The 16,436-nt window shown below is 39.3% G+C and overlaps 1 protein-coding gene across 2 annotated transcripts; it reads left to right on the top strand.

Annotated features, from left to right (window-relative positions):
• The first annotated feature begins 6,197 nt into the window (after nt 1-6,197).
• On the top strand, nt 6,198-15,806 carry LOC140330636 (RNA-binding protein 12B-B-like). 2 transcript variants are annotated; one of them, XM_072410916.1, is made up of 5 exons: nt 6,269-6,324; nt 7,424-7,520; nt 8,748-8,969; nt 9,600-9,658; nt 10,246-15,806. In XM_072410916.1, the coding sequence occupies exon 5, from the start codon at nt 10,256-10,258 to the stop codon at nt 11,867-11,869; it is 1,614 nt and encodes a 537-aa protein (XP_072267017.1). In that variant the 5' UTR covers nt 6,269-6,324; nt 7,424-7,520; nt 8,748-8,969; nt 9,600-9,658; nt 10,246-10,255; the 3' UTR covers nt 11,870-15,806. The 2 variants fall into 2 exon arrangements, with proteins under 2 accessions (XP_072267016.1, XP_072267017.1); XM_072410915.1 differs by lacking the exon at nt 7,424-7,520 and having other exon boundaries at nt 6,198-6,324.
• The last annotated feature ends 630 nt before the right edge of the window (nt 15,807-16,436 follow it).

Here is a 16,436-nt window from a genome sequence, read left to right as displayed (position 1 = left end):
TTGGTAGGAAACTATATTTACTGATATTATAAAACAGTACAATACAGAGAAGTTGGACAGTCTTTGACAATTGGTAAGATCATTTGATGTGTTTTGCAAACCTAGACTCCATCTTCAGTAATGGTAACTGGGATGTTATTCCAAAATGCTGCTTCGGTACACTTGCCGCATCAATGGCAACGGGACTCGTAAAGATTGGAAAGATGTTGTAAAAGGAGTTCATTCCTTCACAGATGCACATTTACTTTTTCACCTTGCACCTTCTCCCCAACAACTCTACTTTTGGGTTTGCCTCTCTTAACTATGTTATATATGTTTTACTTCCTTAAACACAATAAAGTTCAAAATGAGAGACGTAGGCACTACTGTATGCTTGGGTATCAAGTTTTATGCCTGATCTAACATTTATTTTTGCAGGTTCAATGCATTTAATTTAATGCTGGGTACAGAGTTTTTTTTTTTTTGTTTTTGTTTTTTTTTTTAGCTTTGCAAGCATCTTCTTGATTACTACAACCCCTTCTGATTCAAATGGCTTTCTTTTATGAGATCTTTGAACGGCTCTTGGACTAGATTGCACTGTTGGCACCCTCCAGCATAATTGCTGTAGCAAAGTCACTTGTGAAGTGCAAAGTCCATCAATGAATTTGACCAGAAATATAGTATTGGGTACTGAATATTATACCACTATTACATCAAAAGGAAAACCTATAGGGGGACTTCTCAAGTGTGGCAGCAATTTATAATTAAACCTCTGTCTTTTCTTTAAGTGTACAATAAAGTGTTGTATTTTATTTTATTAGGACAAACTATATCACATCTTATTCTGCTTCTCTTCAGGGTGTCACAACTTCAGCCATCTGTTACATGACAGAATTTTGGTTGCACAAATGAGCAGACAATTTCCTGCATGTCAATACAACATTTAAAGCAGGTAGCAAACGTCATCGGCAGGAGAAAAAACATTTGCTATCGCAATAGTACAGAAGAGGGTTTTTTCTTCTCTCTCTCTCCATTTCACTATTACTTTTCTAGCCCTAGGATAGCAATCATGTCAGGGCTCCTCATTATCAGTAACAAACCTGTTATATGATTAACTATTAGGTAAAAGTAATAGTGCAGAAGAGGGTGTCTGTAGATAACACTGCATAGAGCCAAAAGGTGCAGGTAGAAAGTGGCATCAGAAACATTATCTCTACAATAGTGTCTAATGTGTTAAAAGAAAGCTTTTAGACAATAAAAAGTGTATGAAGGATCCTTGGCCTATATTATCTTTCTGGAACTGGTTTAGGCAACGATTACTTGCCCTTGGAAAAGTATTTGAAAATTTACATTACCCTAACCCAAGTACTAAACCCATGCTTTTTGTTTTTTGTTTTTTTGTTGCAGGGACGATGTAATGAACATATCCAAAATAGCATCCTAGACCCATTTAGGAAGTTCATCCCATCAGCTTCTCAACTCCAGAAACAGATATGGGATGGGCAGTTACAGAAGTTTAAACCTAAATAGGAAAAAAAAAATTTAAGGAAGCCTAATGTCTTTAGAAGAATTTTTGCCATCAGGCTTTTGTTTAAAGATACACACAGTAGACAGTGCAACTCATTTACCTTTTATTATTCTTTATCCTTTGCAAGGTTTCGCACATAAGCAATGTATGTTTCAGAAAGCTTTAGACTCTAATACTGCCTATTGTTTGCTTAGTAAGATTTGTGTTTGGAAAAGATGACGTTAGCAAAAATTCAAAAGAAACCTTTATTTCTATTCAACATAATATCTAACATAGGGATATATATATATATATATATATATCTATCCCTGTGTCTGTGGTTTCCTCTGGGTTCTCTGGTTTCCTTCCACATTCCAAAAACATGCATTTACGTTAATCAGCTTTACCTCATAAAAATTGTCCTTAGACTGCGGTAATGGCACATGACTATGACAGATTGTAAGCCCCTTAGAGGAACAGTTTTTAATATAACTATGGACACTGTAAAGTACTGTGTAATATGTCAGTGCTATATATATATACTGGATAAAAAAAAATATATATTTGTAATGTATATGCAATGGGCCTGATTTTTTTTTTTTTTTTATAGCTCTCTTGGACTTGGCAAGATAAGACTAATATGGCTGATCTAGCAAACCTGGAATTGATCTGGTCCAGGATTGAAAACAGAAATCCATTCCAGGTTTGCTGGATTATCTGGGTTCCTGATGGTAGTTTATCTTCTCCAGTCTTGGAGAGCGTTTTTATAACAGGCCCAATGTGTATAATATTCTAAAATCTAAAAACATATAATTGATCATATTTTTCCATAACACACAAACTCATGGCAGATAGTTTCTTTGCTTGAATAAGAATATACAAGACTGAAGCTAGCTTGTTGGTGCTTTGGCACATATACATTCTTCTATGAGGTTAATATGAATGGATGTAGCCACTGACTGATTTAATAATAGCCACGTGGTACTGATAAGAAAGGAGGTGCCTGGTTTCTTAATCTAAAAGTAGAATACAGCAGATGTTTGGCTAACTTTCCTCACCCATGCAGATAACATGTTTTATTACAAAATAATTACACTATGATAGGTAAGAGTTCAGAGTTTTTTTTGTCCAAGGCCATAGATTATTCATAAGAGGTTATTGATTTTGATGTGGCAGGCATAAAGGTGTAACCATCTGTTTCTTTAGTCGAGCACTTTTTATTGTAAAAGTTCTCTAAAGGGATCAAGTGGCCATAAAACAAATTAGATGACACTGTAATTCAAAAATCTATAATCAATACTGTATTTGAAATACATTATAAAAAAAATTGATTTAAAACAACTAAATCAGCAAAACTCACCCATCCACATTCCAGCCTAGGGTGTCGCCATCTTCCTTTTCTTCCTCTGGAGGCTCATCTTGGACAATCTTGATTGGCTGTGGTGTGATGATGTAACTCCAGCGTAGGAGTTCATTCATCCAGGGGGCACACAAGGGAAGCCGGGTTTTCCTGCCAGCCAAAGCTGATGCTTTACATGCACAGCTCAGCTTTTACACCAAAAACCAAGCGCAATCAGGCACGTAGGATGCGTTATTGCAGAAGAGACATCACCTGTCCCTTTTTGCAATAATGTCCCAACTGATCATGCAAATTTAAAAGTAGAACTTTAGTTCCATTTTAAAGAAAATATTTAAAAAGATCAAATCTATAATGTTTCATTAACATGGAAACAATGCACAGCGTTCCTATGTGACTTGTTCAGAGGGAAAGCCTCCCCTTAACCTTCATCATCACTATGTACCACAGATACTGCCATTCCCCCATTTATTTTGGTTTTGGTGATAATACAACCCTTTCTGCAGGCACTCATTCTAAAATCATACTGGTAGATAAATTGGCTTCCCCCAGAATTGGCCTTAAACTATGGTAGCGACATTAGATTGTGAGCTCCTCTGAGGCAAAGGTAATGATCAGACTGGAATGTGCAGCACGGAGTAAAATGTTCATGGTATAAAAATTCATAACAACCACCCTGCATTTTACTAGGAAGGATATTTCTCATGTAACATGTAAATTGGGATTATTATTCTACTTTACCCATACCAACTAAGACATTCATGCATCCAGTACAAGGATTCATATTCATTTATCCCTGTTTCTTATTGTGCTGTACAATATATACTCCTCTTTACTCTTTCTATACATTAAAAGTTCAACTCTGTATCTTGTGATTTACCATAAATACCCCATTCTGTACAGTGTATATTCCCCACTGTATGCCTAAAGAGTAAGGAAAATGTTTGGGGAATGTTAAGGCCAAATTAACAATAAAAAAAAATTAAAACACCACAAGCCATACAGGTATTATGCACCCAGTAACAAATGCTGTTTACTTTTACTGGGTGCATAATTATTTTTATTGATGAACAGGATTTATATAGCGCCAACATATTACACAGAGCTGTACATTCAATATAGTTGCAAGTGACACAGGAGGAGAAGACCCTGCCCCAAAGTGCTTACAATGTAGGAAGTGGGGGAAGTAACACACAATAGGAGGGGGGAAATGGATTGGTGGGTTTTAAAAGACAGAAGAAGATGGGTAGGCAAGTTTGAAAAAATGGGTTTTGAGTGCTTTTTTAAATGAGCAGAAAGTAGGAGCAAGCCAAATAGAATGAGAAAGACAATTCCAGAAAGTTGGGGCAGCTCTAGAAAAGTCTTGGAGGCGTGCGTATGAGGAGGTTATGAGTGAGGAAGTCACTAGATCATTGGAGGAGGGAAGAGAGCAGCTGGGGAGTATTTTTTTTACCAGGTCAGAAAGGCAAGTGGGACAAGAAATGTGGAGGGATTTGAAGACAAAGCACAGGAGCTTGAATTTGATTTTGAAAGGTGAATTGGAAGAATGAAGAGAACTACAAATAATGTCTGCATATAGTAAATTACCTCAAGTGGAAAAACATTGGAATCCTTGCCACCTGTATACTTTGATATATTTGGCCCCTATGCACCTTATACTGTGTAGGACTTTGGATTCAGATAAATTTACTGCCGAACTTCATAATATTGTATGTAAGTTCATCAATTAATATTATTACATGTAATGTGGATCTATGTTCAAGAATAAATATGATTGGTGATTTGTGTTTTAGTGTTTGTATGTCTTATCATTGCAATTCCTGATGAAGCAGACTTTTCTCTACAAAACATGTTGAATGTAAGCTGTGAGGTTACTCAAATTAACTTTTCTTCATTGATTTGATCAATGGTATGTCCATTTATCTGTATGAAATTATAAATATAGAGAGGACCACAACCTCTCCATAGGAGATCCTATATGTGAATATTCTTGGCTATATCTCTTTTAACAAAAATGGAATTTGATGTTTTTAAAGAAATGTTTGTAAATAAAATTGTGGTGTTTTACATATTTTTGTTGTTGTTGATTTGGCCTTAACAGTCCCCATTAATTTACCCTACACTTTAGTTAAGCAGTGTGGAGTATACACTATGCAGAATGGGGTATTTATGGTAAAATACAAGATACAAATGTTACATATATGTAACATATGGGACTTTAATATATCCAGGGGTGGTCTATGTTAAAATGAGGATACTTCTCACTGCATTACATATAATACACACTGACCTTTACCCTGTGCTGTACATAATATATTGTACATTGTGCTATATAATATATACACAATACAATTCTACTGTGTAACATATACAGCACATTAATATTAATAATAATAAACAGGATTTATATAGCGTCAACATATTACACAGCTCTGTATATTAAATAGGGGTTGCAAATGACAGACAAATACAGACAGTGAAACAAGAGGAGAGGACCCTGCCCCGAAGAGCTTACAATCTAGGAGAAATGTATTATATGATGTACACCAGAGGTAGGCAAACTCCGGCCTATAGGCGGAATACGGCCTAGCTAGTATTCCAGTCCGGCCTAACTCCCCCCTAATTCTTTATTGTTGGATCCGGCCTAATTGAATTGTTGCGTTATCTGAAGTTCCCGCACAGTAACCCCAATTCCTATGCCTAAAGAACAGAAGCAACGCGCAGCTACCGGTCTCTGGAAGGTTGACCTCGAACATCTTGTCTTCAACTCCGAATGGACTGAATTATTCTTCGTCCAACATGGCAACAAAGCCCTGTGTTCAGTGTGCAATGACACCAACAGCACCACAGTGGTCGAATCTCAAGGGGCATTTTGATGCCAAGCATGCGCACACATACAGAGACTACACCGCGGAAGACTGAGGCTGCTCACTTGCAGTCACGACTGGAAAAAACCTTTCCTTGGACACCTTGTTTCTTCTGGCCTAGTTTGCCTTCTTTAGCTCCTGAAATGGCCTAATAGTCCAAAAAGTTTGCCGACCCCCTAATGTACACTATATACTCCCCACGTCTCTATTCTGTACCTTGTGCTGTACAGTAGTTATAGCTGGTATTACGCAAACATGCACTGAGTTGCTGTCTTTATATACCTTTGTTTTTGTATTTTGCATTAAAAAAGAGTAAACAAAACTCGCAGTATTATCTCACATGGCTGCACGGAAATATCGATGCGCATGCCCCTTCAAATAATATATCCACCTTTAGTACGCGCGTAGATCACGTGTCAGGAGAATTTCTGTCCCGGTGGGTACGGAAGCCGAACACGTTCAAAACTAACCCAGTTTTGCTCTGTATAGGGCTGAACATAGAGGGAAATGACACGTTGGGCATGCGCGATGACCCCCGCCTCCTACGGAGTATTGTGAGCGCCATTACGTTTTCTGAGCTGGGACCGGCTGCATGGCATAAGCCTGCTTTTACGGTAATTGTTACGTTTTTTTGTTTTTCGGGGAGCTTTTTCTTGTAAGCTGCATGTTCTGTGTCTATAAGAAACAGCAGAGGACTGGTCTGGTAAAGGGATAATGGCTGTGGGCTCTATTCACAAACCCTTAACGATCGTTATTTGCTGACAGGCTGAAGATAACGATCGTTATGGTAATGTATTTATTAAAGCTCAGTGTCATCTAATATTCATGTGTGTCATGTATGATATGGAGTGCTGCCATAAGGCACCTGATGTGTGATGTGCAGTGCATTGTTCTATGGGCTTACATTATAATGTCACTGCAGAAACATCCAGCAAAATGTGCATCACATTGAAGGGGCCCTTTGATAAGACGGGGGCCACCGCCATCCTGCACTGAGATGAATCATATTACCATCTTACTATCTTATGATGTACAGGCCCCACCGGTATTGGCATATGTGTGATTTTGACATTTACGGCGATGCTCAGCATTGATTGCTCAGCGTGTTGGTTCCCGGCTTTCTCTGCACTCTTGTATATGTGGCCGCTATAGCAGCACGTTTCTCTGTCAGCCACCATAAAATCTTTAAAATTACACAAAGGACTATAAGAAAGAGAACCTGTCACCTAGTTCATATCAGAGCACAGTGATAAGGTCTGTTTAAACGCCATCCCTCCACAGTACCTGCAGCGCCCCCCATATGGTTTGTTGTTTGGAGTGTTTCCATGACTTCCTCTCATGATGCAGTAGATTGTAAGCTCTTCGGGGCAGGGTCCTCTCCTCCTCCTGTGTCACTGTCTGTATTTGGTTGTCATTTGCAACCCCTATTTAATGTACAGTGCTGCGGAAAATGTTGGCGCTAAATAAATCAAAAAATAATAAATATAATATTCCAGTGCGAGTAGCCAATTGCTAAACCTGAGCATTGTCACATGATGGCGGGGTTGGTGCCATAGATCCAGCTTTTTTGTTACGGCTATGATGGAGGAATGAGTGGGGGAAGCATTGAAATGGTAAGTATTTAATGGTGGGGGGAGTTTAACAGGCTGTGTCAGCGTTAACAAAGCCAGTAAAGAACAATAAAAAATGCTGAGATGCTTCTCTTTTCTGCAGAAACTCAGCTCTGAGCTCCTTCAGCAATGTGACCAAAAGCCTAGGCGTGTGTGGTCATGTGATCTCAAGACTTAAAGAGGACCAACCACTGAGAGATGTAAGCTGCCTTTCATGAACATATTCTATAGAACAGCGATCACCAACCAGTGGTCCAAGCCTCTGGCCGGTGTGCCCCCCCCCAACAGGGTCAGGAGAAGAACCCTGCTTGGGGGGGGGGGGGGGGGGCCGCACTGGCCAGAGCCACGGACCATGTCTTGTGTACACATCGCAGGCTCAGGGCGATGGGCAGGTTGTGTCTCTGGATAGGCTCATACCTGCGATGGAAGAGTGGGCTGGTTCTTGCATCATGACGTCACTCTGGGGGAAGTTTCTTCCCCTTTGAGTAACACACGGCTCCACGCGCATGCGCAGTCCAGAGCCGGTAAATTCAGTGATTCGTGGGTCCAAAATAGTTGGCGACCACTTCTTTAGAATGTGAATAGCCTGGATGTAAAACTGATCTTTGGGTTTCAGTCTCAGTCATACACAGGAAACAAGTATGCAGATACCTAGCTGTTCTGCAATTTGCTGACCACCTGAGCTGGATCCCCATTCGGGGTCAGTGAATTAGAGGGCAAAGCTCCTCCCCTTTTGTCTTTATTGTCCCAGCAATAAAGACATAATAGGAGCGCAGAGCCTGCTGGGTTATAAATGTCACACATTCAAGGTGGCTTCTGGCTGATCCTTCTCTCCTTTTTTAAGATCAGGCATGTGCAGAAGGAACTTTTTTTTTTCATAAAAATGCCAATCTCACGCATGCCCAGGTCAGGTCATTCAATCTCGCCCCTGTGCAGTGCGAGATTGGGTGATGTAGGCAGAAGACAAAGAAAGAAGATAGGGGTGCCTGGTGCTTCCTATGTGCTGAGAGAAGGTGGATTACAGGACGGCGCAGGACTCAATCCAGGAAACCTCCGGAGGGATCTGCAGAAGTAGGGTGAATGTTTTTGTTTTTTTAATTAGTGCTGCTTTAACATTTCAGTTTGGGTAAATCTCTGAAGTGTTATCTCTTGTAGGGGAAAGATAAAGCTGATATTAAATGCTCAGAGCTCTCCACATACTGGGCCTAATTTTTTTAAGCTTTCCTAGGCTGGAAAAGATTCAAAACATTTGCTAGCAGTTGACTTTGAAGAAATCAATTCCAGGTTTTGTGGATCACCCAACTGTGTTGGAGTGTATCCTCTCCAGCTTCGGAGAGCTTTATTAAATCAGGCCTAATGTGTTGCAGCACATGGTTCTCTTTAATACCATTAATCATTAGTTTGTTGTCTTTGGTTTTCTTGATTAGGTCTCTGGAAAGCTCTCAACTAAGCGGAACTAAACCCAGTGTATACTCACGTGTCCCTGTTCCATTGTGGGTGCCGCCATCTTCTTCCTTCTTCTCTTACCCATTGCCATCTTCGTCTATCCTGATTAACTTGGCCAGGATGACGTAACGCCTGTGTTAAATCCTGTGCTGCATATTCCACAACCAATGTTCAGTGAACAGATGAAAAGAACAGTCAGGCAGGTAAGAATCCTCATAGCAGAAGGGATGTTATCTGTCCCTTTCTTCAAAAATGTCATGCCTGATGCCAAAGTGGTACTTTAGTTCCAGTTTAAAGTGTTTCTAAAATGGTTTTTTTTTTAGTTCTAGATAACATGAAAAAAGTTAGCAACCTTGTAGTTTTTATTGCTGCCTGTGTCTCTTTCCAGGAGATTCCCCTTATCTATTTTCCTTTGAGTAACTATCTTCACGGAAGTGAACTGCACTGCACTGCACTGCTATTTATTGTATATGGCACCTTGACTAACCTGTGCTACATGGCAGTAACACACTATCATGTGTCTGATTTTTGGTCTCTTGACTCATTGCCAACCTATTCAGGTAATGCAACACAGTATGTACCTAATCTGCATTGAATTCAGGGGTGCTCACAAGGTTATACAAAACAATATTTAGCAGTGTCCTCCAGCCCCTTTTAGCTGGGTGCACCACCCAGCACTTTTCCGTGATCACCTGGCTATTTTTGGGTGGTTACTGATGAGTTGGGTCACAGTATCTTACCACCCAGCTTGAACACTGTTTAGAAATGACAGTCATGTCAGTCATGCTCTGTGTGATCCTTGTACTAACTACTTCTTTTTGTTCTCATCAAAGTGACGGCAGTATATCCGCAGAACCGGACATATTTTGAAAACCTAAATTGTTAACCAAAGGTAAGTAGTTTTATAAAATTTGAGGGTTTTCAGAGTGCTGATCGTCCTATTGGTATATAGTCATTGTGCTAGTAATATGTCTGTCAAGACATGATTGTGCTTTTGCTGTCACTATGATGGGGGTATGATCATGACCTATATAAATATATAAATGGTCCATATAGAGAACTCTTTTCCCAATCATTCACTTTGAGATTATTACAAAGAACAGGAGGGCACTCTTTGTGTCTGGAGTTAAAAAAAAAATGTAAGCTCTGGATAAGGAAGGGATTCTTCACTGTAAGGTCTGTGAAAATGTGGAATCGGCTCCCTCAGAAAGTCATTTCAGCAACTACTATAGATTGCTTTAAAAAAAAGCAGAATATAACTGGGTATTAAAGCATTAAAAGAAAGATAACAGAGACAGTTGATCCAAGGAACATCTGATTGCCTCATGGAATAAGAAAGAATTGTACCAGGGGTTTTTTCCTTCCTCTGGACCAACTGTGTCCAGAGTTTTATATCTGGGATATGTTTATTTCCCTAGGGGTTTAACTTGATGGGTGTATGTATGTAACTATTGGTAATTTATTTTCCTCTCTCTACAGGTAACTAAGAATGAGTGTTATTCTTCGGTTACTGGGTGTTTCCAGTAGAGCAACTTCTTATGATATTCGGAAATTCTTTGTTGGAATTGACATTCCCCAGGGAGGGGTTTGTATCATTGGTGGGCCAGATGGTGAGGCTTTTGTTGATGTTGCCACATGGGACCATGCTTACCAAGCACTTCAGAAGTCAGGCCTAAAGTTAAAGGATTCCACGATACAACTTTCAGTGGTCACCTCAGAAGAAAAGCAGCAAGCTTTGGAAAATTGCCAAAAAGTCAAAGATTCTACTCATGGTCGAAATGGGACTCATGAGGAAAAAAGTAATGAAGGCAGAGATCTTCGTTCTCGCAGAAAACACTTCTATTTACGAGTTGAAATTAGTGATTTTGAACCAACTCAGACGGATATTAGATATTTCTTTGAAGGTGTTGATATTAAAGACATGGTGTTTTCTAAAGATGAAGATTCTACTATTATGGTTGTTATATTAATGTTTAGCAACAGAGCTGATGCGACTGAAGGTTTTAATAGATACAAGCATAGCAAGATCTTACACATATTGTGGTCAAGTGAAAAAGAGTGGTTAAAATATGGTGGTAGACTTGATTTCGATGAAGATGACTGCATTTCAAGCATATCAGGAAAGAGCAGGAGAAGATCACACTCTAGGTCTCCTCAAAGGTGGTCTAGATCTCCTCGAAGGCATTCCAGGTCACCGCAAAGGTATAAATCTGCACGAAGACGATCTAGATCTCCTCAAAGGCATACTAGATCTCCACAAAGGTATACAAGGTCCCCACATAGTTCTTCTCACACTCCACAACGCCATTTTAGATCACCTCCACGGCAATCAGAGGAACACGAATCAACAAATGCTGAGGAATTCCACGTACACTTGATGAACTTAAGCCACCGTGCTACAAGAGATGACGTTAGGAAGCTTTTTAATAACCATGTGTGTGAGAATCATATTGTGTTTTTGTATGATGAAAAGGGACACAGAACAAGAGAATGTTTTGTCACTTTCACAAGAAAGGAGCACTTTAGGGAGGCTCTAGCACTGGACAATGCTATGCTGAAAGGACATAGGTTGAATGTATCCCTTATCTCTAGGTCCAACAGAGAGAAGCTGCTTTCACTCAAAGGACATTGCAATTCCTTTCAAGCATACATTTATTTAAGAAACTTCTCTCCTGATGTCACTAAAAGTGATGTTAAAGAATTCTTTGTGGGTTTTTCTTTAAATGAAGATGATATTTTTCTGCTTTTTGATAAAAATAATACTTGCCTCGGGGATGTGTTGGTTAAGCTCTCTTCGTTAGAAGAAACGTACAGAGCTGAAAAACTTGACCGTATGACGTTCAGAGACAGACGGATACCGATAAAGGTGGTCGATGAGGATAGGTTGCCTTCTTTTCTCAGTTCAAATGGTTTGCATATGATGTCTATAGATCTGAATGACTGTGTAACTCAGGAAGATGATCCATCTGAAGATGAAGTTACCAAAGAAAATGACATTCATGATAATGATGAACCAATTACACAAGACATTGATACACCAGAAGATCACTGTGCTGTGCAGAAGGACAGTCCACAAGAATGTGTGTCTCAAGCAGATGATTAACTGCTCTCAAATTGTGTTAAAAAGACTAAAGATAAAAAGGTTCCTAAAAAGCAAGTCAATAATGCTTAGCTGTTCGCTCAAACATCTGCGTGTGTTGTGATTCCTTCCACCATCACCACTATATCCAGTAGTGACATAGAGGCTGGTGAACGACAGTCCCAAAAGTGTCAAATGCAGACCTTTGAGCAAACATATTAACAGCAGTGTTCAGGGGCAGGGCAGGTAGGTAACATTTATTTGCTTTGTAGTGAGCTCCTTATTTTGCCTGGGGGCAGAGTCTCCCTAACCAGAATTCGTCCTTAAATTGCATAACAGACTTGTCTGGATTGCAAGGGTCAGATTGTTTTATATGGCACTAGAATGTTACTTTGTTGACGTTTATACAAGTTTTGTTTAACATACTTTAAAAACGAGAGAAAAAATATTGGAAAGTACAAGGACAATTTTCTGCACTGTTCTTTACCATGACAGGAAGTACGCACTCCCTAGCTGTGCCATTATTGTATATTGTAGGGGGTGTCATTTGGATAACGAAGTCTACATACTACATTTCTAAGAGCATTGCAGCTAGATCAACAATACAGTTTGTAGTTACCACTTTTGTTTTTCCCTTCATAGCTATATGTTTCTCAACTCTGTAAAAATTTTGCTATCTCCTAGAAATATGTGTTGTGTTTTTCTACCCTGGTTCTGTCAGCTCAGCAGCAAATGTTTTTATACTGTTACTGTTGTTCTACTTGCAATACAGTCAGTGTTCTTATTGACAGCTTTGATGAACCTGTGTAATTTCCAGGGGAGGTTTACCTACTAGTGCTGAACAAGTACAATGAAGGAAATATGTTCTAGACTCCATTTCATTGAAATGATTCACAAACGCATAATGTTCTCCCAAAGTGAGATGTGGCTACCTTTATAGAGAAAGTGTATAAACTATGGTTATTTGGTAATCCTTACTATGGGGGTCTGCCCATCTTAACTTTTTCAGTAGATAGACATATGCCAATTTATGCCACTTTTTACAATCAACTGGAAGACGTTAAAATCTTAGATATATATATGAGGGCATTGGGTAATTTAGTTTCCTAGTATCTACTTAAAACAGATAAACTGACCCTTAATAGATGGTTTTGATAAGACATACAGTGTTCTCCCCTGCCCCTTTTAGCCAGATGCTACCCGGCACTTTTCAGGAACCACCCTCTGTTTTTTGGGTGGTTACTGAAGAGTTGGGTCACAATACAGGGGCTACCACCCGCCTACAATTTCTTCCCACCCATCTTGAAAACATTTTCTGGGTTAAACACTGACATATGTTAATGCTACTCCACAGCCATCAATCAGACTTTTAAAAATACAGCTGGTAGCTATTACCTAGTGTATTTAAACCAAGATAAAAAAAATGCCATGCTTTGCAGTCTACCAGTGCTTGGATATAGTTATTGTAACACCCCCCAATGATTTTTATCAGTAACCCGCTTTATGTTCCAGGGTGACAACCCCTCCTGTGTGTACTATGGCTATGGAACAGCAAGCATAAGACAGCACAACTTGCTGCTCTACCAGCAGCTGTCTAGCATGGTTGATATTCACCTAAACAAAAGTCTATGGCCAGAGCTAGTTGTACTGGATGTTTTGGATAGCTTAAAAGTGACCAACTGCACAGGGTTTCCACCTGAGACACTTTCCAGACTCTGGTAGCCTTTACCTGCTACCAGCTATTTAGGTTTGGTTAGTACCAGGGTGTGTGGTGCTTTGCATCCCAAAGCTTGTGTTGCTTTACCTCAACATGACTAATTTTAAGTACATGGGGGACTGCAACTAGTGACCCTGTAATGGTTCTGGGACTGTTACTCCTTGCCTTCTTAGGGTAACAATGCCTGCAACCCGAAATCATGCTATTTTATGTCTTCATTGGAATTCTCAGAGAGCTTTGCAGAGCCTCCAAGTATACTTCCATGCATTTTCCTGTGAGTTCTGTTTCTGATCTTCCACAATTGCTTGGATTCATGCCAATCTTCACCTGATGAGAATATATTTGAGATATTGCAGTCTTAGCTCATTACTCCAAAATTAAGATACCATCTTAGATCTTATTGATGCTTTGCACACCCTATTGAAATTCAGGTAATGCTCACCCACTGATACTAGTCTCTTGTCGTACAGAGCCCCTTCCATTGGAACTGTTTCTTCATTTTTTTTTTCTGTAAGGATGATGATTTTTATTTGAGGCTTTCTAAACCTTTGCTGTATTTGTTCCAATTTAGTAGGGAACTTTCTAGACTGAACTTTACCCCCACTGTTGATCTAGCAATAGCCAGAGCTGGCTATACAATAAATTGTTCCTGTATTTAAAGGCCTTATGGGTTGGTGAGCAGTTTGAAGCATTTGTTAGATCTCCGTTCTTAGTGATGGCCCTTTCGCTAGCGATGACCTTATTTTCAAACTATTGCGTTGAAGTCTCCGAAAAGGGTTCCCCACACTTTAGCAGTGAATTGTTCAGGCAGTTATGGAGCTGATACTTTAAGCTATATAGCGTAGCTGCCATGGCCCCTGGCTTATTTCCTGCGTGGGTCCATTGTACATAAGCATACATGGAGAAATAAAGTTAATGGGCCAGTCTGCCACCAAGGAGCATCTGACCTGTATGGCCTTTGAGGGCCAACATCTCTTCAGACTGGCCTTTGATACCATTATCAAAAAGGTTACTGAGCGAAAGAGCACTTGCCTTCCTCATTCTAAGAATCTGCCCCACCCTCTAAACCCTCACCATGAATGAGGGTTGTGGGTACATGGATTACATGACTTTTAGACAGTTTAATGCAGGGAGTTCTATTCCATAGTTTTATTGTCTCCAGTTCCTAACCTCAAACCTGTTACTGAACACATTAGCAGATACTGGTCAGGCTCTGCAGGGGCTTTTGGATCAAAGCATATTTCCTCACCTAAGATTGAGATATTATCCAACTAGTTCACTGGTTCCTTTCCCAAATAGAACCCTTGTTTTTATCTAAGTCCTAAATAAAAAAAAATAATAAAGGGAGCAGACCAGATCTGACATCACTTCCTTTCTTCAACCTACTGGTAAATCAGAACAGTTAGGATGCACAAATAATCTGTTGGATTGCTGACACACAGCCTGTAAGGAAAATGAAATACTAGACAGTGTGCAGGTATTTCATTATAATCTACATTTTAAAGTTCTGCTTTTAAAAGTGGAATGTGATTTGCATCTATTTTACAAACCTATATATTTATTCCGTGTTCATGATTCCTCATGTTTCCTATTTGTATGTTTTGTTGGGGTTAAAATGGCAAGCTTTTTTCTTTCTTTTTTTTTGCACCCCATGTGTAGGCATTCTATCGTTTATACTATTTTAACAAGAATTGCATCTTGTTTTGTTAAGTTAATTTCTTTATTACACTTAATAACAGCTGAGAAGACTACCAGAAGTATCCAATCCAGTTCCTGCTCACAATGTCTGTAGTGGTAGTGAATTGTTGCTTTGGTTAACAAATTGTTCGCTTTTGATAAAACCCCTCGATGTGGTAAGGATGATGTGCATGCATTATAAACGATGAACCACAGAAGTGAAGGCTTTTCATAAAGTTGTATAACAGATTCTTTGGACTAATGTGCATTGAGCATCAACTCTACACAGCCTGTAACCTGGTACATCATTATTCTACAGGGAAGAGGAGACCCTCAATTCATTCCTGTGGTATCAAAGTACTTATAGACACCCAAATACAAAGGAGCATTTACTTTGCTGTGATAAGGAATGTGGGTGACATATATGTAAATATGAAACTTTTACACAATAATGTTCCTTAAGCCTGGCTGTACAAACATACAGGCTATCAATAGGAGCTTCCTAAACTCACTCTAATATTTGATGTATTTGTTTGTGTATTTCTTTACATAAAATATTGAATCTCACTGCCTTTTAAACTCTGCTTGCTATTTTTGTATCATATTCCAATTCTTAATAATGGACCACGAAAAATAATGAATACATTGGCCATGACTTATTAAAGCTTTTCAAGACTGGAGAAGGACTAACATGGGTGATCCGGAAAACCTGGAATGGATCTGTTCCAAGACTGAAAACATTTGCCAAATAGAAAATTCTAAACCTTTGCTGCATCACCCCGGTTCCTCCATGGTCATTTTGGAGAACATTAATAAATCAGGCCCGTTGTTCAAAGAAAAAAAAAAATCACATTTCAGGAACTTAGACCTGGCTTAAATTGGACATGGTAATAGGACTTGCAGTGCATGTGCATACTGGCTGAAAGCCAGGTACAGGTGTCCAGCATACTTCTTGCTCACCCTAGTCCAAAGGCTATGCCTTTCTCACTAAAGATGCAATATAAATTTCTTGGGTGGTGCCAATTTACCCAAAGTAAGTAAATATATTTTTAACTGTCAAAGTATGTGAATTTCTGTCTAGTCCTAAGATTTACATAGAAGACCTATTTTTTCATGCTGCATGTATAATACAGGTAGGTTTCCTATTCACTCTAGCTCATCTCACTGATCTTGCCTCGTATGAAAATATTTCTTGGT

This window comes from Pyxicephalus adspersus, chromosome 5 (assembly GCF_032062135.1).
Source record: "Pyxicephalus adspersus chromosome 5, UCB_Pads_2.0, whole genome shotgun sequence".
Lineage (NCBI taxonomy): Eukaryota > Metazoa > Chordata > Amphibia > Anura > Pyxicephalidae > Pyxicephalus > Pyxicephalus adspersus.
This window is presented reverse-complemented; position numbering and strand designations above follow the sequence as displayed.

What these genes read in the sequence shown, in the direction of transcription:
- LOC140330636 (XM_072410915.1), top strand. Translation starts at nt 10,256, where the DNA reads ATGAGTGTTATTCTTCGGTTACTGGGTGTTTCCAGTAGAGCAACTTCT.